Source organism: Hemibagrus wyckioides, linkage group LG13, assembly GCF_019097595.1.
Source record: "Hemibagrus wyckioides isolate EC202008001 linkage group LG13, SWU_Hwy_1.0, whole genome shotgun sequence".
Taxonomy (NCBI): domain Eukaryota; kingdom Metazoa; phylum Chordata; class Actinopteri; order Siluriformes; family Bagridae; genus Hemibagrus; species Hemibagrus wyckioides.
Window position 1 is genome coordinate 20,597,211 of NC_080722.1, and position 26,937 is coordinate 20,624,147.

Consider the following 26,937-nt stretch of genomic DNA (forward strand, 5'->3'; position numbering starts at 1 on the left):
ACACACATAAAAAAAGACCCAGGGGACTGCTGTAGATAGAACCACTTGGAGACTATCACACCATCTCTGAACTGTCGCTGCATCAGTCAGCATTCAGCAGGAAGGAATTAATGCTAAGTCTAAAACTAACTCACTAACTAGCTCTTGGTTGCTGCTGAAGCAAGGACATTATTTACATTTACATTATTTACTGTCCAGTGTCACCCAAATGAGGATGAGGTTCCCTTCTGAGCCTGGTTCCTCTCTAGGTTTCTTCCTCATATGATCTCAGGGAGTTTTTTCTCACCACAGTTGCCTCAGGCTTGCTCATTGCTCATTGTTAAAATGCTATACAAATACACTGAAAAGAAAAAAAAGAGAAAAAGATTTATACATTTTTCTACAGTCACACAAATTGAAATTCTGGGTGTTTAGGAGAATAGGGTGGTGGGTTCGGTTGGGGTTATGTTTTATTTTAAACATAGCTATTTAGCTAAACGTAGCTATTTAGGTACACAACAAAGAAACATAAATTACTGACACAATAAAACCAGGGTAAAAATTATATTCTGGAGGTTTAAATTGCAATAGATTAACAGATTCCTTTGCCAAGTGTTTTGGGACACCCCTCTAAATTATTAAATTCAGGTGTTGTTTTTCAGGGGTTGGGGTTGGGGTTGACCCTTTAGTTCCAGTGAAAGGAACTCTTAATGCTTCAGCAGACCAAGACATGATTTACCAAATTTATGGAACATGTTGGGGATGACCCCTTCCTGGTCCAACATCACTGTGCACCAGTGCACAAAGCATGGTCCATAAAGACAAGAATGAGTGAGTTTGATATGGAGGAACTTGAGTCAGAGTCCTGACCTCAACCTGATAAAACACCATTATGATGAATTAGAGCGGAGACTGTGAACCGGGCCAAAATTGGGACATCTGCCCTTACATGCACATGAAGGTAATATGGAGTTGGCCCCCACTTTGAAGCTCCAGGTGCCCTTGAGACTGAGGGCCATTAACAATCTACAACAATTACAACAAACTTCTTATAACAGTGCAATGACTTCATTGGAGTTTTCATTGTATGTCATCAGGAAATCATCTGAATCTGAATATATGTATGTCATCAGGATGCTCCCCATCACAAGGCTTCTCTGCAAGACTCGTTAGTGGTAGTCAGGGGGACTGTCTAGGGTCTGCCCCATAGACAATGCAAAAGGCACTAAGAAACAGGGACTGACTAGAACATTGAACCGTATTGTCCTTTAGGCATAACCAGAATGGTTCCCTTATTCATGTTACAAACTCCACCTTCCTCCTAAGCGCCTTTGCATGCCCTAAAGTGTGACCCCAGGGCATATAGCAGATTCAAGAGGACTGACCTTCACACATCAGACACAGTTGATTCTGCCAACAATGCACCTTACCCAAGTTAGTAGTCGCCCCATATGACAGTCAAATGCAATAATATCCACTCCAGGGACAAAGCCTCTCTGAAAGCTTTTCTAGAGAGTTAAATTGAGACACATCTCCCTGATTCTTGCTGTGTTCATGGCTGCTGTGTTTGCATGTAAAATGTTTTTTTTCAGCTGAGGGTTAGAGCCAAGTAGAGCTAGAAATTATATATGCCAGCCAGTCAATTCTGAGTAAAATCTGAATACAAGCAACACCAGTGCAGTTGTGGCTGATTCCAAAAACATTTTAATCTTTTGTTCCGCTTGACTGTCAGGAACTTAATCTACACTTTCTGACCAATCAGAATCCAGACTTTAACAGAGCTGTGTTAGAAAATAAATGAAACATTTGGGGACACGCGTTTAAAGTGTTTCAATCCTTCTTATAAGACGTATTGAACAACATGTTTACACGGCAGCTTTACGACTGGATGTCCTCTCAACCTCTCACCTAGTCATTATTCAGAATATTTACAAAATGGTCCAGTTCCAGTGCATCTGTTCATTCATATCTTTTCACTGATAACGTTTTATTAATATAATATACAATAAACATTTTCTGTTTATATAATCACAAAAAAAGGTGTTCAAACTAACACTCACATTAATGCCGCTGCTAATGAATGTGTAAGACTCGATTTTTTGAAGTAAATGGCTGTCTGTATCTGTGTGGAATGCAGAAATCATCCCAGTGTCGATTTAATTGTCCCTGAAAATAAAATTCATTGATGAATGATACTCTCATTTTTTCCCCTCTAAATCACTGTACAAGTGACAGAAACTGATTGTCAGGAGCTAAAGAAAGCAATCTCTGGGATGTGAAGGTAGAGGACACTGATAGACATGACCAGTTGAATGTAAAGAAGTTCTTGACTCATTTGGTAAAAAAAAAAAAAAAAGAACAGTTTCGTGTTGTTGCTCTATGCTTCGTGCTCACAGTTTTAAAATGTCCGCCTTCTCCCTAGCTAGAAAAATAAAGATGTTTTAAAAGGATTTTATTACAATATTAATGGAGGAGGGCAGCACGGTGGCTTAGTGGTTAGCACTGTTGCCTCACAGCAAGAAGGTCCGGGGTTCGAACAGGCAGAGTGTGGAGTTTGCATGTTCTCCCCGTGACTGTGTGGGTTTACTCCAGGTACTCCGGTTTCCTCCCACAGTCCAAAAACATGTACATTAGGTTGATTGGTAATTCTAAATTGCCCATAGGAGTGAGTGTGTGTGGTGGTCTGTCTATATGGGTCTGTGATGGACTGGTGACCTGTCCAGGGTGTATCCCTGCCTTTCGCCCAATGTGTGCTGGAATAGGCTCCAGCAGACCCACGTGACCCTAATTAGGAATAAAGCGGGTATAGAAAATGGATGGATTAATGGAGGACTGATGATCCTTTGCAGCAAACCACACAGGAAGAGGAAATGAAGGTTGAATCTTGATCACAAAATGAATTAAGTAAAATATCATGATTTGATACTGAATTTAATAAAAAATAAATAAATAAAAAAACACTAACTATTAATGTTAGATGTTTCGGCTCTGCCCCCTTTCAATACTGATAGCTATGTTTCGGCTATATTAATTTAATTAAGAAGCCAAACAGTTGTTGAATTTAATGTTTTCTTACATTTTTTATTTTTACCAAATTCCTTTAAAATGTGCTTTAATTTTGCTTTATAATTAGCTTTCATTTTCCATAAAAACTTTCCAAAAAATTTTTCTGTTATATTCCACACTTTTTAAATGAAAAAAATCTTTTAAGATACCTTACTGTTATTTTATTTATGCCTTATTATTTTTATTAGATGACCTTTATGACCTTTAGAAACCTCCTTATTTTTCATTTGAAATGTTTAATATTCCACACTTTTCTGTAAAACACTAACATCTTTAAATTATTTTTTACTGCATATTTTTAATATATTTTCTATTTTCATGTAATATTTGTTTTACATTCCTCTAAAAAGTCCTAATTTTTCAACAGTAAGGTTATTTATTGAGGACACGAGCGCTACAGAGAGAATCCCAAATGTGTGCTTGAACAGTAACAGAAACAGTAATGAACTATTTTTCAGAATTTTCACAGTTTGTTCTTTCTGTCATTAATATTTAGAAGTAAATATGAAATATCCAGCAGTGTAATCTGTGAGGCTGCATAGTTCTCTTCCTGAGCAGCTTCCAGTGAAATGTCTGACAAATTTCTGTTTCTTCAGTAAGGACAGAAGATGACTGGACCTTGAGCCGCCCTAAAGGGACCAGGGGCGGGTCTAAGGAGGGTGTGGCTAAACAGAGGGGCGTGGACTATGGCAGCCTGTGGATGAACGTGGCTTAGGGACAAAGGGCCAGTTGCCATTGCCATGGGGGCTGACGTTAGCAAGCCAGAGGTCAATGTTCTGGAGAGTTCCTTCTGAAGCGTGAGCTTGGTCTGAACACGAAAAACACACACACACACACACACACACATCAATAGCTAAGAAATATATCATAATTTCACTGTAAATTTTTCTTACAATAATCCACACTAGTAAAAGAAAATAGGTTTCTTACATAAATTTTTAGAGCTGTTTTAATTTAAAAATATCTCAATATTCCAATCATAATTTTTTTTATTTGCTTTAAATTCCTTTAAAAATAATCAAAATTTGCCTGTATAATCTTCAGTAAATAGATCTGCAGTTCTTTTACACGTAATACAAAATAACAAAATAACATTTGGCGGGAATCGTCTTATTGTCCACCCTGTTCAACCCCACCCTCTCTAGATCCAATCATCCTGCCTCTTTTTTTAATTGTAAACATCTCTTTTTTTACATCAATCAATCAATCAATCAATCAATCAATCAATCAATCAATCAAGCAGATTCATGTATTTATTTATTTACTAAAAAAAAACCCTTAGATATAGGTGTAGCATTAATTGCATCAACAACTGTGTCAACTGAAGGTCCTCAAATTGTCAAGTGTGTGTGTGTGTGTGTGTATCTGTGTGTGTGTGTGTGTGTGTATTAAACTCAGTGACTTCTCCGTAAACAGAATTGCTGTGTAGCCAGATATAATTAAGTGAGCTAAAGTGAGCTTTTCTAATACTTCAACAGCTGGACAAATTTTGTGTGTGTGTGTGTGTGTGTGTGTGTTACCGTTAGCACTGTGTGGGCTGAGTTGTTGATGTAGGGGCTGAACTTTGTATGAAGTGATTTTCCAGTGGCTCGGTCTCGGTGTCTCCTGCTCCTCATGTGCTGAAAAGAAAAGAAAAGAAAAGTGTTCAAGCTTTAAATGATTATAAACTGATTTCTGGTGTGAAAATGGCATTTTGGTAGAAAGTGGCCAAAGATGTTAGCAAACTTTTTACAAAATAAATGTGTTTCAGGCACATTTTGAGTGTACTCAGGAAGCTACAGTTTCCGCTTCCTCCTTTATGTAAAAGTCTATTTTTATTTATTTACTCATATATTCTAAATGCACAATTCCTTCTATTCATTCATTCATTCATTCATTCATTCATTCATTGTTTTTTCTTTCGTTCGTTCATATTCAGTAAGTGCTTTATCGTGGTCATCCCTGGGTCATCTCCAGCCCAGGAAGACTTTAAAGCTAGTTTTTTTTCTCAAATTCTACCCATTTCTGCTTGTTATTAAACTTGATAGCCAGTTTTACAAAACTTCACTAAAGCTATTTTTCACTGATTGTCAGTTTCCACTAAACTAAATAAGTATAATTAAACTGGAGAGCTAGTTTTTACTACAATTAATACCTATTTTTTAATTGATAGCTAGTTTTTATTCCATTTAAAGTGAGTTTTTAGCTAGTTTTTATTAAATTTGCTAGCATATTTTACTGATATGTCACTAAAACAGCTTTAACTGCTATTTTTTTAAATGATGAAAGTTTGTAGGAAGCTAGTTTTTACTTGTGATCGCTAATTCCACCTAAAATTTCTAACATGGAATCAGAGTTAGATTTAGATTAGATTTAGAGTGATTTGCTTGTTTTAGTCTGGCTACATTTTACACAGTTTTTAGTTTAGTAAATGTACGTATGCCTGGGTGAATGTGTTTACAGTATTATATGTACATGTTGTGCTACAGGCTTCAGTGTTGTTTAATGTTAAGTAAAACACCAACTTGTTGGAGCTGAGCTTCTGAGTTGACGTCTATATCGCACACATTGCAGTGATGTGATTGGTCGCTGGAGGCGGAGTTGACGTGCAGACGTTTAGAGCGGGGTGCGGTATGGGATGAATCCGCTTTTCCACCTCGTTTCCGTGGCAACATGCAGTGACCCCCCAGCATCAGTCTGTGCTTAGAACCTACAACCACAACAGCATCAGTCAGAGCAGGTCACTTCATCACTCATCACTGCACTTTATTCAAGCTTTTATAAAACTGTTATACCAGCAAGAAATGATTTTAATCTAACAACAATGCTGATGCATGAAATAACTCTCTAAACTGCCTCCACAGATTACATTAGCACATTTTTGTTAATATATTCTTACAAGATTACATTTTTTTAATCAAAATTATGCTAAATGTGAATTTTATTTTTAGCCATTTCATAGATAGCATTCAATTAAAAACTAATTATTTTTTAGTTTAAGGAAATTCATGTTTAATAGCTAATTTTGACAGACTCTGTAAAACTTTAATTATTAAATTTTTTTTTAATTAAATCAATTTCTTCCCCAAAAATTTACTAACTTTTTTAGATAAATTTTTTATACAGATAATCTGTTTTATTATTGAATTTCAAAGCTAGTTGTAGATGTTAAAGCCAGTATTACTACTTAATTAAATCAATTTAACACTTTACACTTTTTTCACCAAAAATTTAATAGCTACTTTTTTAACTAGTTAAAAACTAGTTAATTCATAATTAACTTTATTATTAAAAATATAACTTTTTTATTAAACTTTTATTTTAAGTTTTTAAGCTTTTAATTTTGACAGATTTGTTTTACAGTTTCAGTTTTACTACCTAATTTCCTAAATAGTTTTTAAAGTTTTTATTAAAGCCAATAAACAATATTAGACAGCCAGTCTAAATAATGAATTAAAACAAATTGATTAATAATTAATTTTACCTAATTAGACTGCTAAATCAGTGCAATAAGATGATTTAGGTGATTAGTGGAGAGACTACAGTACCTTTATAATGATCCTCAAGCTGTGAGCCCGAGTTGACAGTCACTTTACAAACAGCACACTGAAGACTCTTGCTGCATTTCCTCCTGTTTCTGTTTCCCTTCACTATGGATTTGGGGTCAGCTGGAGGCACCAGAGCAGAGGATTCTGGGATACACTTGCTCTCACACAGTCTTTTTGAGGGAGAAGTGTGTGAAACAGGCCTTAATGTGACTGAGAGACCCTGAACACGGTCGTCCTCGGGGCTTGATGCCTCTGATGAATGGATTGGTGCTGCAGATGGAGGGAATGGAGATGTTGATGTATATTGTATTTACTTTCTTGCTCATTTGTAGTTAGGTAATTGACACACACACACCTGTCCTCTCTGACAGACTGCTGTCCTTCCACTTGCTGTCCTCCATCTCTCTTGCTATTGCTTCTTTTCTCTCCCTCCCCCTCCACACAGACCTTCCCAGAATCCTTTGCTTGTTCTTCAGCTTGTCTATGGCTTTGAGTTTGCGTGCATGCTTGTGCCCTTTGTAGTGCGCTTCTGCTTGGTTCTGACAACAACCACAAAAGAAAAATACCAATCATTTTAGACAAAAATAAACACCAAATAGTAACAAACAAGCAAACAACTTTGGTCATTTCGTCAAAAAATTATTATATAAATTTGCATGAAACTCAACAAACAAAAAAGCAAATAGATAAATACCTAAATAAATAGATAGATAAATATACAAATAAATAATTTTGAAGTAAACAAATGGCAGAAATGAAATTTTAATTAAGGAATGAATTAAAACCACGAGTGTGTGTGTGTGTGTGTGTGTGTGTGTGTGTGTGAGATTATATATTTTATTTGGGGGGGGATGCTAGAGAGTCATAAGAGAAAAAGAAATAGAGAGAGGGTGTAATGCCTCAAATATCCACAAGAGGGAGAAAGAAAACAGGCAAAGCTGGTACTCAAGGTCGTACTGGATTCCAGTGGAGGTAATCTCTCACCATTTTAATCTCTCATTTAAGAGCTCAGTGTTTGTCATAACATCAGTCACTCTAACTATTTGTTATTTGGTACTTCTTCACTGTTGCTTAGCTTGTGACTGTAATTCAGGAAGTGTGAGAACATGACACACCCTGAACATCATGAGGTACGACGGCAACTCGGTAGAAGGCAACTGCTCTCCCTAACAGGCCACTGCTTTCTGGAATCAGCAGGACTGATGCGAAAATGTGGATCTACTCAACCACAACTAATATTTGTACTTCGCACTGACAAATAACATTGAATAGACTAAAGACCCTAAAATAGAGTTCATGATAACAAGTTATAACTTGGAATATAATGGAAACAAATAAAGACTTGGCTCACTCCATTAGGGGGTTGATTTCCAAGGAACAAAGCATAAAAAGCACTGAAGAGAAAAAAAAAATCAGCAACTTGCTGCTAAAACCCTGCGGCCCACATACACCACCTCGCTCCATCTACTGCCAAAGTCATGCAGCTTGATTGGTCCTATTTATCACTACAGGAGAGACTGAATGCATCAGTAACAATGCAAAAAAAACGCCCTGAGTTGTGGTCAAAGAAGACCACTCACCAGACTTACAGAAGCCTCTGGAGTGCAAGACAAATAACCAGAAGCTGATAAACTTCTCTTTCTCTTTAAACAAATGTGAGGAGATAACAGGGGGAAAGAGATGACTGTTTTTATCTCATTTCCATGAACATATCTACAAATGCACACTACAGATTACCTGCTTTTATCCAGGCAACAGTGGGCAGGTGGGAAAAAATGAATTAGCACACAGCCTTCAGTAGGATTTTCCTCAGCCATAAGAATCAGTTTGTGTTCCACTGATGGCTGATGGCATGTTTTCTGTCTATTTTTGTCATTCTGCCTTCCTCCAGCAGGTAGGTGGTTTTAATGTAATGGCTGACCGTGGTGTACACACACATATACACACTTCACACATCCTCCAGAGGGCAAAAGCTAAACAGGTGGATGTGGAGTCTGAGGTCACATTCGACTCCTTTTCACTTCTGCTTTACGCCTGACAAACTGCACCTGCTGCCACTTAACACTGCTTATTTAAGGACTCTGGTGTTCAATTAGCTCGGGTTAATTTCATAAAGTAAATGCCAAACGGCTTTCGTGTGTATCTCTGTGTCCTCTGCTTCTTACTATTTCATGTTGTTGTATGGTTTTTCTCCAACCTTCATCTGTTATTGTACTCATCATACTCTGACTCTTTGATTGACAGAGACAGAGACAGAATGTGTGTGTGTGTGTGTGTGCTTATCTCACTGTTGAGTTGAAGCGCAGGTGACAGATGTTGCAGGTGATGATTTGTTTTTTCTTTAGCGAATGGGCGATGCTGAAAGTGTGGCTGATGACCGCCTTCTGAACTGGGTCCATCTTTGTACACACACACACACACACACAAAGAGAGGAAAAAAAAGACCTTAATAACAAAAGTGCTAGTCAGTCTCCACACACCATGTCACTACAAGATACAAAACTGTTACACATATAAACACACACACACATTTAAGTTGGAGAAGAGGCTGAGAGGTGATGAGCTGTTTACTCTGATAGGCAGAAAGTGCTTTAGGTCCATCTTGGGCTGAACAGGAAGTGATGTCAGCAAACCGCTGCCCTTAGCTGGACTTCCTATACAGACAGGAAACAGAGTAATTTACATATGAGAGTAGCTGGGTGTCTTGTGGTAAGTAGGAATTATTAATGTGTGTGTGTGTGTGTGTTTGTCATTGATGTACCTCTCTTAAAATCACTTCCCCCCCACCTCTCTCTCTCTCTCTCGTTTCTAATTTCTGCATTATTGTTCTCATTTGCATTAGCTGAATATTATCTCATTTATCCATATCACTGACAGACAAGCAGCAAATAAAATGAACATCTTAAAGAGATGAGTTTATGATGAAGAGATACATAATGAATGTTTCTAGACAGGTGTTCAGTGTGATATGATGAAGTAATGAACACCCTACCATCATCTGTGACTTGTGTGAAAAGGTTAGAACAAAAAAACCTAGACTAAGCTCAATAGCAACACCCCAGAGTTACACTGTAAATTATGCTGTGTATAAGCATGAACAGATAAGGGTGGATGGATGGATGGATGGATGGATGGATGGATGGTTAGAGATAATCAATAATGCAGCATATAGATTGATGGATTGATGCATAGACAGATTAATCTATGAATGGGAAAGATGGATGGATGGATGGATGGATGGATGGATGGAGATAGATGAATGGATGTATTAAGAAACTGATTTGAATAGATGCATAGATGAATGGAAATAATCATGGATGCAGCACATAGAATGATAGATGGATGGACACATAGATACATGAATCTGTGTAGGGGAAAGAGAAGAAAAGAATGGATGGATGGATGGATGGATGGATGGATGGATGGATGGATAGATAGATAGATAGATAGATAGATAGATAGATAGATAGATAGATAGATAGATAGATAGAATGTAAGATGGATATACAGATGGATGAATGAATGGATGCATGGATGGATGGATGAAAAAGAAAGATGGATAGATGGATGGATGGATGGATGGGATGGCTGGACAGATAGTAGGAGGCCTTTAGCATTATCACTTTAGGCCTTTACCTTTAGCATTATCACTTGTAAGAATGTAGACAGCTCGCACTACAGGTCAGATAATACATCCCTGAGGAATCCCAATCACATGTATAATAAAAATATACAGCACAGACGGATATAAATAGCCGGATATAAGAGCATGGCAGTGTGAGGACCCGATGGCAAATCAGATGCCTGCTTTAGTTTGGAACATTTCCACTGAATAAATGGGATTGATGTGGACGCATGCCAGAGCAGCGCTGCTGTGCTAAAATGGAGACGCTACTAAAGCTTACAAAAACCCATCAATGTTTGTTTTAACACTGAGACCATTCAGTGATATGAACAAAAGTGTCCGGAACATTCCATTTCCTTGGCGGCTTAAAACACCTCTGTTTAATGAATACCTTGTTATTGTGGATAGGTCTGTGTGTGCTAGAATAATGCAGTTTATCTACACATCTGCTTCTAAATGATATAATAACAAGCATAGTCCTGTAACAAAATTAAAGCAAAAAAAAAAAAAACATCATTAGCACCATAAGCAGTATTGAATATTGCATGATATGCAAATACTCTAATGTGCTGTATGATGCTTAGTGAGGTCACAGTGGGTTAGAATTAAAATTAGCGTAATCAGTCAGGCCAATTTGCAGTGTTTACCAGGATGTGATTGGTGTTATATTATTTCTTATTTATTTAATTAACTTATTGCAGAAAGACCTTTTGTGAAATTTTGTGTTATATACATACATATATTTTGCACATGGACAAAAGATGCTATTTTTATACTGAAAATAAAGTAGATATTCTTTGATATATGTAGATGGCACACAAATTGGTCTTGTTTATCAACTATGAATTAGCAACCTTTCTGAACTAAAATGCTTTTTGCTCTGTAGCTGCCAGTCGGAACTAATTCAACATAAAATCATCAGTGGTAAATGTTTTAAAAACAGAAGAAGGAAGGTTTACCAAAAATTTACCAACAATTTATCAACAGTCGGGATCCATTGACTGGTATAGACTCCACCCCTTTTGCCACAAGTGATGTTAAATGAAACTATTGTCAGATGTCGTGTATTCATTGCAGTGTGATCGTACAAGTGGAATGATGGACGGATGAATGGATGAGTTAGATAAATGAATGAATAGATAGATGGATAGGGATGGAGGGATGAATGCATGGATGGAATAAGATGGCAGTTACAGAGAAAGTTAAGATTGAGCCAAGAAAGACCAGCTTGCAGTAAGAAGTGGGGAAATGAAATGTATGAAATCTGAAAAGCTGAAAGCTGAATACATTTGGTAGGAGACTGTTCCAATTGTTATTCCCCTGTATGGAAAATGGGGCAAGAGGTCGAAAAAGTTTTTCTTTTTTTTGACCATGAGAACATACAGTACATATAGACCAGGAATTAATGGACGAGATTAGGTAGAGATATGTGATGGGAAGAAGATAGAAGGTGGAAGTGATATGATCATTTATTCCAACATCTAGTAGAATGTCAATTTCTTTACTTATAAAGTAAATGAATAATAACAAAATGAATAATAGAATATAGTCCACTTTTATATCTCAACCCTTGTAGCACCTTGAGGTAAGGTATGGCAGGTAAGGTAAGGGTTGATCCTGATCAGTAGGGAATGTAGTTTTAATCTCAGGTCCACCAGTCTGCCATTGCTGGGCCCCCAATTGCTCAGTTGTATAAATGGGGTGTCTGCCAAATGCTGTAAATATAAATGGATCCCTGGGCTTGTAAGCAATGTCTAACTGAATAAAATATTTACTTGAGCACAGTCGTGAATTCTCATTTTACAGGTAGAAAAAGAAAAAGAAGCTTTTATAGTGCAGAGTGCAGGGTCAGTGATGACACAGTGCCCCTGAAGAAAAGAGGGTTAAGTGCCTTGCTCAGTTGCACAGCATTGGTAGGTTAGCAGTGCTAGGGCTTGAACCCCAACCTTACGATCAACAACCCAGAGCCTTAACCACTGGTGAATTTCCATCACACATGGATGGAAGGACAGACAGATGGTGGATGCAGAGTTTAAATTAATTTGTCAAGCTAATAGAATCAAACACACACACAGAGAGCTAAAATCTGTCAGTGGGTTTTGATGGTTTTGAACATGGCTGCCTAAAAATACCTTTCAAGCATTAGCACTGGTGGAGATAAAATGTTTCAATCAGGTCTGGAGATTACAGGGAGCCTAGAGCAGCTTTTCAACCTCTCTCTCTGTCTCTCTCTCTCTCTCTCTCTCTCTCTCTCTCTTTTTTATCTATCCCCTGGTGTGCAATCTAATTAGACTCATTCAGAGGAATGTAATTATAACTGCTGTTCTGGGGCATTAAAATAAATGATCATCTCTTCACACCACAAAAATGTTTCTTTTAAACCAGCACAAAAATAATCCATCCAATTCCACTCTGTCCCATCAGCATAGCCGTTTTAGAGGACTGGGGGGATTTAAAGCACAAAGCACCAAAGACTAGTGTAAAACTCCAGTCATGTCTAAAGTTGTCCCTTCATCATACGTCTGTAAGGGATAGATAGAGACAGGGTGCAGGGAAGGGAAGGGAACATGTTGGAAACAGGAAAACTGCAGAAACCTGAAAATTAAGAGCGACTCAGTAACTATTTAATAACACTAGAAAAATGCTGACATAGATTGACTAAAATTAAACTCTCAGCTTTGCCATTTGTGACATAGTCATATTACAGATCAGAAAGTTAAACTTAATATTGTTACCTGTGCTGTTTCTGGCCCCTCCGCTGGTTTTGGCCCTGTAGGCTTGCCGTAGTCGTCGCTGGTGAGTTTTGCCATTGTAGTGGATCTGAGCCTGAGCGCTGGAGTTCAGCTGAATATTACACACTTCACAGAGAGTAAGTGTTTGCTGCTTCTGCTTCTGTTTTACCTCTGACGCCTCACACTCCACATCCAACAGACAACTCATCCCTGAGAATTTCAAAAGGTTGAAGGTCACACATGAGAAGGTATTAATACGTTCCCGACATGACAGTGTTCTGAACCTCTGACCCATAATGTCTGCTCAGATACATTCACAATTCACAATTTATAAAACTTATACAATAGTTTGAAGGTATTAATCTTTAAGAGTATAATATATTGTTTGTGGATGTGATTGGTCCATTGTTATTATGTTCCATTATATAAGAAACGGTAGGAACCAAGATTGTCTTCAGGGTCCTCGTGTCAGGGTTTAATTGACCATTCCACCAGACACCACCAGAGGTCCCTACCACCACCATATTAGGCCACATCCGGGTCTACTATTTTACTCGTGGTTTATATAGTCTTTTTATCATGACCATATGGTCCTCATTAACTCATTGAGGAGTCTCCCTTGCATTTCTGAGACTATATATCTTGTGTATGATTTTTCTGGTTTCTGTTACTAACTGGATTTTCTTTCACCTTGTGTTATGATTGCTGGTTGTTTGTCTTAATTAATGATATAAATCCAGAGCCAACTCATTGAGTATACTGTACTTGTTAGTCAGAGACAAAAGTTGCCTGACTAATGAATACTGTTTTACAAAAATGTAAAAATAAAATTTTTAAAATAAAAATGAGCTCAGCTAAAATGGAACACCACAAAAACCTCAGTGTGTGTGTATATATTTATATTCACAGCTCAACTGGTGGCAGTAAAACACTGCCAAATGAACAGCTGTGGCTTTACGGAGAAATTGGCATACCAGGGGATACACCTTACAGGAGATATTCTGAATGCCACACAGAGGCTGGCTGGAACAGATCCGTCAACACATGTCACTCAACACACACATGAATACACACACACAGTGATGGACAATAACACTAAGCTTTGCTATTCCCTCATAGTTAGCTCAGATTATTAAAATAATGTCAAACTTTTGTTAATTTGATGCACCCTCGTGTACAGAAGAAAAAGCACTCAACTATTATTACTCATAACTCTAACTTTAATTTAATATTTAACTTATTTATATTCCTCAGAATGAGCAATGTCCCTGGTTAAAGATGTGTCTCCACAAATACCCCAATCAGGCATAACATTATGATCACTGACAGGTGAAGTGAATAACACTGATGATCTCCTCATCATGGCACCTGGGTGGGATATATTAGGCAGCAAGTGAACATTTTGTCCTCAAAGTTGATGTGTTAGAAGCAGGAAAAATGGGCAAGCATAAGGATTTGAGCGAGTTTGACAAGGGACAAATTGTGATGGCTAGACGACTGGATCTCCAAAACTGCAGCTCTTGTGGGGTGTTCCCGGTCTGCAGTGGTCAGTATCTATCAAAAGTGGTCCAAGGAAGGAACAGTGGTGAACTGGAGACAGGATAATGGATGGCCAAGGATCATTGATCCACATGGGGAGCGAAGGCTGGCCCGGGTGATCCGATCAAACAGACGAGCTACTGTTGCTCAAATTGCTGAAGAAGTTAATGCTGGTTCTGATAGAAAGGTGTCAGAATACACAGTGCTTGACGGGTCAGGGTTGTTTTGGCAGCAAAAGGGGGACCAACATAATATTAGGCAGGTGGTCATAATGTTATGCTTGATCTGTGTATTTTCATTGCTAAAAAAGTGTTTATTAATAATGTCAGATTTATGCATGTAATATTGCCCTTGAGTGATGCCACTGCCACAGTGTTTGTGTGTACATACAGATTTTAATAAAACTGTAATTAAAATATTGTGGGTGCATCAAACTGTCACATGGTTATTGGACTTCGTGAGGAAACGCTCCTCACTAGAGCCGATATATCCTCCACCCCGTGCATTAAGTCTGTAGTTACGTCAGAGTTATGAATACTGACCTCACTGCACATGCTTAATTCAATTCTCATTAAGGCCCTTAACATGCTGGCTTTTTCTATTTGGTTATTCTTCTGTACTTAAACACCCTTGTATACACTCAGCTCACGCTTGAATGTATTTCTGTACTGGATCATACCTATTAAAAAACATGCCAACATTCTGGAGGAGGAACATTTTTCGACAGACATAAACTCTGTTGAAAATGTCTTCATATGCTGTAGCATTAACATTACATGCAACTGAATCCTCCACCAAACCGTATGGCTGGCACTACACATTCTGGTTGGTAGCATTGTCCTGGTATCCATCAAACCCAGATTCGTCTATCCGACTGTCAGTGGTGAAGTGTGATTTATCATCACTCCAGACAATATGCTTCTACTGCTCCAGAGGCAGTGTTTACACCAAACCAGTCCACACTTTTCAGTGTACAAGGCTAGCCAATTTATGAAAACCTAATTTATCAAGCCATGACGCACAGTTCTAGATCTTATTTTGCTGATTTTTTTTCTTCCTCTCTTTCTCTTCCTCTTGATTTCTGTTTCTCTTCATTTTTAAAATGACAATGATTCAAAATAAACTTGCACGTTGAACATTACCATGATAGGCTTGGGGGACTTACTCCTGGACTTACTCCTGGACTTTGTGTCAGACTTGTGAGGGGGTCCATCTCAAAACTCAACCCCATGCAATTCTGTACAATAAAAATTCTCTGTTTAGGGCCATAGTCCTTGTTTAGACCAGAAGTTTTTATCCAAATTATTTTTATAAGTGACCTATTGTTGTGTGATTAAGGTTTGGATTATAGTCCTCAATAATAAACATGCGCTAATTACGATTTCCATCACTTCTACACAAAGCTAACAGTTAGTTACTTGCTGGTACTCACCTACGTCTTGTTGTGATGATAGCATTGAGCTTTAAATCTACAGTTTAAATACAAAATATCTATATTTATAATCAACTTGATTTTCTTTGGACTCCATTCAGATAACTGACACATACACAGTTCTTGAGTTCCAGGTAGTAGTGTTTTCTTGTGTTCTTGTGCACTTACTCAAAATAAATGTTAATATTGACATTAATATACATTTCCTTCGATGTGGAGAAGGGGTTCATGTGCAATTCAAAGTAGGTCAGTTATAGTGTGTGTGTGTGTGTGTGTGTGTGTGTGTCAGGGATGTCACCATTGTCCAAATGCAACACTGATTCTTTGTGTGTTTGTCAAAGGTCACCCTTACAGTGTGTGTGTGTGTGTTGACTGATCTATCCCAGCCAACCTCGGTGTAGAGTTCAGAATATCCCACTCAGCACCCACACACACACAAGACACATGAAAGGTGGATATATATGTGTAAAAGCAACAGCTGTTCGTTTTAAGCGTGTTTACTGCCACCACTTGTGCTGTGATGTCATACTAAGACTACATGTATAGAGGTGCATTCTGGGAAACATGTTTGCATTGAGATATATAGGGACATACACATCTACATAACGTTTCATGTTATGTAGATGATATAGATATAGATGATATCATGATATGTAGATGGTATTAAACTTATGTTTCATGAGGAACCAAATACTGACACTTACAACACATTACACAGATTAAGTCTAGCACTTTAATGCTCCAGGAATCTAGAACTATTAACCATCTAAAGAACTCCTGAGGAACAGTTTTCCCAGGGGATGTGGAAGTATATTCAAACACACTTAGTGTTTCACATAATATTATTTAATAACTGACATAACTGAACCACTTGCTGGTCATGTCCTCAGAATTCTGGACATGACTACATCCTAAAAATACCTGTCAGAGTGTGTGTGTGTGTGTGTGTGTTTGTGTGTGTGTGTGTCGATAACGAGGTGCTCAAGTCAGTGTGTAAAACCACACATGCTCTTGTTAAAATACCACCACAGGCTGCTCAGACTCACTATTTAACTCTGATCTATGCTGTCAAGATTAAGCACTACAAGTGGACTGAGCCAGGAACACCATGATAACCAAGACAGATAGCATTCAACGTTAGGCCGCCACACACTCCTGCTTCTTTTGGAGTAGACAACCTGAAGGGCAAGGTCACTATTTTAGGATCTGACTTTCTACTATCAATATCAAGAACCAAGGTAGTGGGTGTTAGGTCAGATGCAATTCGGTCACACAGCCATAGAGATACGGCTGAGAGGTTTTGGTGCTGCTGTTGTTATTTTGTAAAATAGTGCATATTTTCCATAGTATTTGGTATTTTTGGATGCAGCCGTGGGCGTACAATGATTAGCAATAACATTAAAGCCACCTTGACTCTATAAGACCTCTGAAGGTGTTCTGTGGTATCTGGCACAGACAGATCCTACAAACGCTCTATCAGGTTGAGATCTCCAAAATTTGGAGGCAAAGTCGACACTCTTTTTCACGTTCCTCAAACCATTCCTGAACAATTTTTGAAGTGTAACAGGTGAATTATCCTGCTGTAATAGGCCACTGCTACTAGGGAATTCCTACCGTTGCCACGAATGGGTGAACTTGGTCTGGAACTTGTAGGTGGTACGTGTCAAAGAAACATCCACATGAATGCCAGGGCCAAAGGTTTCCTAGCAGAGCACTGCCCAGAGCATCACACTGTTTCCACCAGGTCATCTTTTTCATATAGCCATCTTGGTGAAGGCACCTTCTTCCATTGCTCCATAGTCCAGTTCAGATGCTCATGTGTTCATTGTAAGTGCTTTCAGCAGAGGACACACGTCACCATGGGCACCCTGAGCCTCGGGAGTCCATGGTCCTATCGCTGATTCACCGGCTGTCCTTCCTTGGACCTCTTTTGGTCGGTAATAACCACTGCATACTGAAACACCCCACCTTCTGTTTTGAAGATAACAATTTGGCCCTTGTCAAAGTTGCGCAAATCCTCACACTTGCCCATTTTACCTGCAATTAACGCAACTGACTGTTCACTTGCTGCCTCAATGGTTCCCAGAGTAACGAGATAATGTTATTCACATTACTTTTCTCTTCACTGATTTGTGAAGCTACAGCATTATTCCTCACATACTATTCATCGTATCCACATGCACATACCATACTAGTGCACTAAATAGTGAGACAAAAACGGCACCATCTGTAATTAATACTATCTAGCAAGTGCATAGTTGACCTAGATCAATTTGAAAAGTTGCAATTTTTGCTAGCACTAATGACAATTGGCTATGTCCTAATCCACCATGCTGTCACACAACTGAGTTATCATTAGGTACATTTTCAGGAACTCAGGAGCTTTAGACACATATCACATCATTTGTCTAGCAGTGTGCGTATACTGTGTTCTCTAGTAACTCTGATTGACTGAGAACAGCAAGCTAACAACTGTGTGTGTGTGTCCTTGAAAAGCAAAGCAGCTTCAAATGACAAAGCATCTGCTACCATCACCTCATCACTCACTCTAAGCTATGGTCCTGCGTGTGTGTGTGTGTATTAAGAATTCCGTGAACAGTGTTCATGGAAATGCTCCAGAGCATCACTCTGTAAAAATAGTGCGTATTTTCCATATGCCTGTTTGAGTGGGTTTATAATTATACCCTACAGTGATTCCTTACTCCACGGCTGTGTCCCGAAGCACAACAAAATAGGTTGCTATCTCCAGTGACAAATGATGTACTATTCTGTCATATTATTTAACATGATAGTATGCAGGCTCTATGCTATGCTCATCAATACTGGGAAAGCTCTGTTTGAGCTGCTAAGCACTGAAGTAGCTAAACACTGCTTACTAAATAGAATACACATCAGTTGTTAAAGATTGGGACAGATCCCTTGCCTGTGTGTGTGTGTATGAGGATTCTGAAAATGGTGGTCTAAATTAAGATACTGTAGAAGAGGTTCTATTCAAACAAATGGCTCTAATTTACTAAGTAACCAAATATTGAACTAATGCAAGATTGAAACTCACAGTGTGAAACTAAACTCAAGTACAAATTAATTACAAACAAAGTTTATTAAGTATAAAAATGAAGAAACATAAAAATTCTATAATTGTTAGTTGACATCAACATCTTAGTAATGTGCTATTTTGTGTTAAAGAATTTCTTTTTATTTTAAATCTGTGAAAACTGATATGATGCTTTTCCAAAAATCCAAGAACAACAAGAAAAATGGACAAGCGTAAGGATTTGAGCGAGTTTGACAAGGGCCAAATTGTGATGGCTAGACAACTGGATCAGAGATTCTCCAAAACTGCAGCTCTTGTGGGGTGTTCCCGGTCTGCAGTGGTCAGTATCTATCAAAAGTGGTTCAAGGAAGGAACAGTGGTGGTGAACCGGGGACAGGGTGATGGGTGGCCAAAGCTCATTGATGCACGTGGGGAGCAAAGGCCTGCCCTGTGGTCAGATCCAACAGACGAGCTACTGTTGCTCAAATTGCGGAAGAACTTAATGCCCATGCTGACCTGGTGACTTGGCCTCCAAATTTCCCAGATCTCAATCCAATCAAGCATCTGTGGGATGTGCTGGACAAACAAGTCAGTTGGAGACCCCACCAACTTCCAGGATTTAAAGGATCTGCTGCTAACATCTTTGTGCCAGATACCACAGCGCACACCTACAGGGATCTAGTGGAGTCCATGCCTCGATGGGGCAGGGCTGTTTGGGCAGCTAAAGGGGGACCAACACAATATTAGACAGGTGGTCATAATGATATGCCTGATCAGTGTATGATTATGAGAAGAGCAGAATGATTTGTTTTATCATTTTCAGGTATGCCTTTTTAAGTCTTTTCTTCTCCATGTCCCTATATCCTGCTATATCTTCTTTTATCAATACATACTTCCCTCCAAGTCTCCGTACATCTTTTCTCCTTTGGCTTTTTTACTCACCACATTTGTCATCAGTCTGCTCTTGTGTTTAATCTCGCCTTCTCCTGTAGTCAAAAATAAACAGCTACATAAAAGCCATATATTAGCTGATGGTAATTGTGGGATGTGGATGGGATGACTCATCATTTATGTCAATGTGCTTCGATTCACTGTTACCTGCTTCTCATCCAGGCAGTGATGTTATGGTATTATTCTCATATAATTAAGGTTCAGATTGTGGGTTCTGGTATCTGGTACCAACATTATAGCAGACCAAGTGGCGTCTTTCAACACGATAACATGCCTAAAGTGCGTCAAAAATTATTCCAGAATGGTGTGCAGAACATGACAAGGTGTTGACTTGGCCTCCAAATGCCCCAGATCTCAGTTTGAGTGAGCATCTCTGGGATATGCTGGACAGGTCCAAGATATGGAGGCCCACCTCAAGGTTAGGCATACTGCACATTCTGAGATACTGAGACATATTGTGCATTCTGAGAGTGATCATTTGTGGTATAACCTGCCTGCCTGCCAGCTTAAACCAGTGTGGCCATTCTGAGCTCTCAAAACTCTTCCGAGCTTTCTTATCAACATGTTGTGTGGGACATGTTTCAAATAAATTACAAATGATCATACGAACGATTCCTGGAAAAACAAAACTGAACTTTTACCACACACACGACCAGCGGGATCTGATGAGTTTTAAACTGTTTACACAAAATAATGTGTTTTTAAATTGCAGCTGGTATCAGAGTCGTGAGCATGCAGCAAATGCATAATACAGTCATTACTTTAAGAAACCTTTCAGTCATTTTTAGAGACTAAGGCATCATTTTAATAAGCGTTCTCTTTATTAAAACCACAGCTGTTGAATTCTTTGAAGACTTTTTGAGAGATCAGATGGTGTTGAATAAATAACTTTTAATTAAAACAGTTTCTCGGGATTATATAAATGCTGTTTTTAATGTAATTCTTTCTATAGTAACATAATGTTAACAGTAACATAGTATCGATGCAGTCTCCAGTGTAAGTGCCTTGAAACAGTTAGAATTATTATAATTAATTAAAATAATTACATAGAGTTGTAATTTAAAAAAATTTCCCCCTCACAATAAAGTCTTTAGGGTTTTCTTATGTGTAATGAGACAGTCTGCGTATTAAATCTGAGGATACAGATCTGGAGCCACAAAATCATTTAAAAAACGTTTTATGATTGATTATATATACATATAAAATCTATCCATCTGGGAACATTTGATGACTTAAATATTTAATCTTATTGCTTATACCAGATAAAATTCTCTTACTAAATATGACTAAAGAAAACTTCATGAAACAATGACGCTAAAAGCCATCTGTAACCATAGCAACATATCTTAACCTTCTGACAGGTGACCCCGTCTACATTTATCCACTCATCTTTCTCTGTCTCTGTCTTTTGCCATCAGCATTTTCAGAAGCGGATTTGCATGTAATCGCCTGTAATCCTGCGTGTGAGACAGGTATAATTGACTGTTTTGAACAGAGCTTTGAGGAGGAGGAGGATGTGTGTGTGTGTGTGTGTGTGTGTGTCAGAATAACTGCAGTAATGTGCTTGGTACCTGATAAGCAAAGAAAATACACAGAGAGTTGGGGAGAGACTGATAGGTAATTTTTTAAATTCTAAAACAACATAAAACAAAATTTATGTGTAAACAAAAAGATTCTAGACGGTCTGACTTGTCAGATGGTAGTTTGTTATTAGGAAAATTAGTAGTGATGGTGGGCGTTGTAAGCTCACTGGGTTTAGGTACTTTCCAGTGGCAGTACATCCCAAACTGAACCAGTGCAATTTTGTCTTTAATATTTTACCTTTTACTGGTTTGGAAACTCTGTGAAGCATGTTAGTTCCTGTTAGCACTTATGTTATAACAGCTATCAACAGTCGTTCCCTCACCAGTATCTCGCCTTTTCTCTGTTGTTAATAAAAGAAAAAGACACTGCTTATGTTACTAAGTAATCACAAAGTGTAAACTCCTCTGTCCTGACAAACTTAAAGCTACGTCTGACTGTTGCAAAGCACTGACACTGGAGACTCTTTCTATAAATGCTGAATAAACATCTCCTCCCAGAAAAAAACAAACTACAGACTGCCAAACTCAAAGCTCATGGGCACTAACGTCATCATATCCCTCAAGCTAAAAGCCTCAAACTGGAGGCACAAAAACATAGTGGAATAGTGGGGGTTAACCATCCATCATCCTATGCAGATTGTATTTGGGTGATGTTACCGAGGGCCTTTCTGTTTATAATACTAGTGGAAAAAGCAGCCAAGGTGTAGACCAAACTGGAAAAAAAGTAAGTAATCAGAGATTGTGTATTTCTATGTTTATGCCAGCATCTGTTAGATGCCTTCATTCAGCAACAGAAGGTCACTGAAAAGCTGGCAGCCTTAAAAGAGACACTGTGCAGGAGCAAGAACAAGAACTGTGGTGGACAATGCAAGCATGTTACCAACATAACAGTAGATAACAACATTAAAACCTACTTGAACCCAAGCCAGTGGGCTCAGATCTTTCTTGCTCAAGTAGAACACCAACAAGCAGGATGAGAACCTGTTTTGTCACCAAGGGATCAGTTAGTGTGCCCTTTTTCCTTCTTTGTTATCTGAGTATCCAAAAAAAATATTGACCAACCAGGGTGCCCATTTTGTTTCCAAGCTGTAAAGGTCTACCACTCTCAGATTTTAAGGCCCAGCTGGACACTGTTGCCAAACTCTTTTTCTACTGAGATACTCCCAATGTTGGACAAACTGAGATACTCCCAATGTTGGACAGAATCCTTTGAGTCACCAGTTGGTTCACACCAGTTGGCATTTCTCTTGTATATATGATGCCTTGGGGTAAAATGTGCCCTGGCAGCCCAGAACTGTAATGCTGGGACTTTGTCACTAGTACCACCAACCTAAAGCACTGGTTCAGCACCATGGCCAGTGACTCAGTCAGCACATAGTACAGGACTACTGTACAACCCCAACTTTATTAATGCTTCACTCAGTCATGGTGGAAGGGCAATAATAGCAGCCAGACTCACTTGACAGAACATGTTCAAAAAGAAGTAGCTAAACAGTAGAACACAATAGCAATAAAATGATGGTTGAAGAGAATGTTTCAGCTTCATGGTTCTTTACAAAGCCTGTTGGTTTAAGTCAGGAGAGGTGGACACTTCTCAGTGGTAATAACATTATAAGTAAATCAAGCGTTAAAAACGACAGTTTAATTTCTGACTGTTGGTTGGCACATTTACTTTTGGTCTGTTAAATAAGAAGACCAAAAATGTAATGTGAGCTCACCTTGCCAGTGGTCACTTCCTGTCCTCTAAAATTGGACATAGAATTAGGCTGTGTATATATATATAAATATATATATATACATATATATATTTATATATACACATACACATATATATATATATATATATATGTGTGTGTGTGTGTGTGTGTGTGTGTGTGCAAAAGGGCAAGAGAACTAAACGAGGGATAATTGTTGAGGGAGGGAGGAATAAAAGGATAAAGAAATAATGAGCTTTGGGACAGAGCTTGGCAGATATTGCTCTCACTTTCTCACTTGTGTCCCTACAGAGCTGAGATGCTTTTTTATATTTGGAAATGGACCAAGAAAAATCATTATTAATATATAACATTTCTATCAGTTTCTTTTCTAATATACATTTGCTTAGTATTTGAACTCAGTTTATCTATCTATCTATCTATCTATCTATCTATCTATCTATCTATCTATCTATCTATCTATCTATCTATCTATCTGTCTGTCTGTCTGTCTGTCTGTCTGTCTGTCTGTCTGTCTGTCTGACTGTCTGTCTGTCTGTCTATCTATTTAAAACCAGACAATTATATCAACAGACACTAGGCTGTTTCATTGTAAATAGCTTTGCTTCATCTTGGTAAATAATAGCAATAAAGCACAAAAAGGCATGCGGTTATAGGAAAATAATCAAGGAGGTGGTGGTGAGAAGATGTGGCCCAGTGCAGAGCTGAGTTAATATTACCACCCTAAAGTGGATTACTGTCCTATAACAAAACACGCTATAGCAGCACATCCCCAAGGTACACCATTTTTAATTAATTAAAGAATGATATGTCGTACTTTTTAACCATTTATGACTACAGTTAATGTTGTGGAGAATCTGCAAAACAAGTTACCTTCTGTTATCACTTGCATTATAGCATATGGAAACAATTGTTCCCTTTTGAAAAAAGTGTTCCTCTCTTTTTTCCTCTCTTAATATCAATAAGACAAAAAAACAAACTGCACTGTGTCATGTTCCCATGGCAGAAAACTGATTGTTATCAAGTTTTAACACTGGAGACTTTGTTAAATGAAGATTAGGCATAAGTGTGTAAGTGGGTTTGATATTCAAATGATTGCTACACATGTTCACAAAGCTCCGCCCCCAGAGTTTACAGACGCCTATACAGTATAGTGTCTATGAAATGACTGACAGGATCTGCATCCAAACACACACAAGCAGTCTCAGTGTCTTAGCTTAAACACAATTTATCATGCTCTACATTCACTGACCAGGCATAGCATTATGACCACCTGCCTAATATTGTGTTGGTTCCCCTTTTGCTGCCAAAACAGCCCTGATCCATCATGCACTGTGTATTCTGACACCTTTCTATCAGAACCAGCATTAACTTCTTCAGCAATCTGAGCAACAGTAGCATGTCTGTTGGATCGGATCACACAGGCCAGCCTTCGCTCCCCACGTGCATCAATGAGCCTTGGCCGTCCATTATCCTGTCTCCAGTTCACCACTGTTCCTTCCTTGGACCACTTTTGATAGATACTGACCACTGCAGACCGGGAACACCCCACAAGAGCTGCAGTTTTGGAGATGCTCTGATCCAGTGGTCTAGCCATCACAATTTTGCCTTTTGTTAAACTCACTCAAATCCTTACGCTTGTCCATTTTTCCTGCTTCTAACACATCAACTTTGAGGACAAAAGGAAGAGGAGATAATCAGTGTTATTCACTTCACCTCTCACTGCTCATAATGTTATGGTTGATTGGTGTATCTTCTGGGTTACTTGTACTAAAGTAATTTAAAAAAAATCGACTACTCTGCTTCTTTAAATAAAATTTAATGGTTTTATTAATATCCTTAGATTATGTGGATCCTCTGCTATGCAAGATTTTGTGAATGAGCTGTTTATATAGAATTATAATTTATTAGAATGGGTACACTCTTTAATTCCACTTGGGGTGGGAAAAGTCAGTGCTGACACTACTCTTTGTCCTGGACTGTACAATAAACTACACACTACGCACAATACACTCCGGTTTGAACAGAACTCTTTAATACACTGAGATTTGCACAGGACTCAAACACGCAGTTTTTGCACATAAACGGTTTTTGCACATCACCTCACTAGGTCTGTAACTTTACACACTTGTTTTTTGCACATTACTTATCTTGTATTCCTCTAATTCTCTATATTTATTCCTTAAATCTCTGTATTTAGTTTTTTTTTTTTTGCTATATTTTGTTAAATTGTATAATATTTTGTTATCTGTTATATTTTTTTGTTATATTTTTGTGCCCTTAAATTCGGGGATTTAGTATTTTCTGTTATATTCCTTCTTATTTTATCTATTACATGTGCTTGTGGAAGCTGTTATTTTCCCTTTGGGATGAATAAAGTATCTATCTATCTATCTATCTATCTATCTATCTATCTATCTATCTATCTATCTATCTATCTACATTCATTCAAACCTGTGATTTAAAATTACACTTTAATTATGTAGATCCAAGCACATAAAGATTTAAAGGTGTATTTAGTTATAATAATAATAATAATAATAATAATAATAATAATAATAATAATAATAATAATAATAATATCGAAAGGGTAGTTATGATATTTGCATATTCTAAAGCCACCGTCTTTATTAATATTCACTATTCAACTAAATCAACTTCTTTATAAACTGCGGCTTAGTCCATAATGCCTCCGTAATGGATATAAAGTGCACTTCGAACACCGCTCCTTCCAATTCTACGAAGTGCGTGAATGTAGGGAGCACAGAGCAGTTTAAGATTCAGCCCTCAGTTTAGTCAGAAATCCGAATACTCAATCCAAATAAATCTCTGACTGGCGCTTACAAGTGAAATCAATTCTCTTACCGGTTTGGCTCGAGCAGTCCGTTTTCTCTTCCACACAGGACATTTAGAGGCAGACCATTGGGTGTGTGCGCGCGCGCGCGCGCGTGTGTGTGTCGCCGCTGGAGAAAAACCCGTCCTGTCCCAACCGGTGATCCTGTGGAAATGAGCTCGAGCGCTCCCTGGGATTCCCGCCTGCAGCGCGGACTCACGGCCACGTGATCGAACGAAGCGTCCAACGGATGTTTAGTATCTCCTGGTCTAGTGATCCTGTTCCCCGACATGACTGTCATGATTCTTCTCTCCTTCTTAGAGAGTTGTACCTGTTACATTGCACGTGTAACTTCTGAAGCTACAAATTCCTCATGATATAGAACACACTATATTGCCAAAGGTTTTGGGACACCCCTCCACAGGATTGAATTCAGGTGTTGTGTTTCAGGGGTTGCACAGACTCCTGACCTCAACCTGATAGAACACCTTTGGGATGAATTAAAGCAGAGACTGTGAGCCATTCCAAAACTGGGAAGTCTGCTTTTACATGCACATGAATGTAATATGGAGTTTGCCTGCCCTTTGCAGCTATAACAGCTTCAACTCTTCTGGGAAGGCTTTCCACAAGGCTTAGAAGTGTGTTTATGGGGATTTTTGACCATTCCTCTAGAAGCACATTTGTGAGGTCGGGCGCTGATGTAGGACGAGAAGGTCTGGCTCACAGTCTCCGCTCTAATTCATGCCAAAGATGTTCTATCGGGTTGAGGTCAGGACCAGTCAAGTTCCTCCACACCAAACTCGCTCATCCATGTCTTTATGGACCTTGTTTTGTGCACTGGTGTGCAGTCATGTTGGAACAGGAAGGGGTCATCCCCAAACTGTCCCCGTAAAGTTGGGAGCATGAAATTATCCAAAATGT

At 38.4% G+C, this 26,937-nt stretch overlaps 1 protein-coding gene across 2 annotated transcripts; it reads right to left on the reverse strand.

Annotated features, from left to right (window-relative positions):
• Positions 1-26,180, reverse strand: LOC131363252 (zinc finger protein 385B-like). 2 transcript variants are annotated; one of them, XM_058405597.1, is made up of 9 exons: positions 26,049-26,180; positions 12,933-13,139; positions 9,144-9,226; positions 8,861-8,971; positions 6,928-7,111; positions 6,573-6,842; positions 5,550-5,734; positions 4,566-4,664; positions 1-3,853 (listed from the first exon to the last, which is right to left on the reverse strand). In XM_058405597.1, exons 1-9 carry the CDS (start codon positions 26,089-26,091, stop codon positions 3,638-3,640), a joined length of 1,398 nt encoding a protein of 465 aa, XP_058261580.1. In that variant the 5' UTR covers positions 26,092-26,180; the 3' UTR covers positions 1-3,637. The 2 variants fall into 2 exon arrangements, with proteins under 2 accessions (XP_058261580.1, XP_058261579.1); XM_058405596.1 differs by having other exon boundaries at positions 9,102-9,226.
• Between the last annotated feature and the right edge of the window lie 757 nt (positions 26,181-26,937).

What these genes read in the sequence shown, in the direction of transcription:
- LOC131363252 (XM_058405596.1), bottom strand. Translation starts at nt 26,091, where the DNA reads ATGTCCTGTGTGGAAGAGAAAACGGACTGCTCGAGCCAAACCG. An exon ending in ACCTGCGCTTCAACTCAACA is followed by an intron (nt 7,112 to 8,860) that starts GTGAGATAAGCA and finishes GGTTGTTGTCAG; the next exon opens with AACCAAGCAGAAGCGCACTA. An exon ending in CAGTCTGTCAGAGAGGACAG is followed by an intron (nt 6,843 to 6,927) that starts GTGTGTGTGTGT and finishes CTCCATCTGCAG; the next exon opens with CACCAATCCATTCATCAGAG.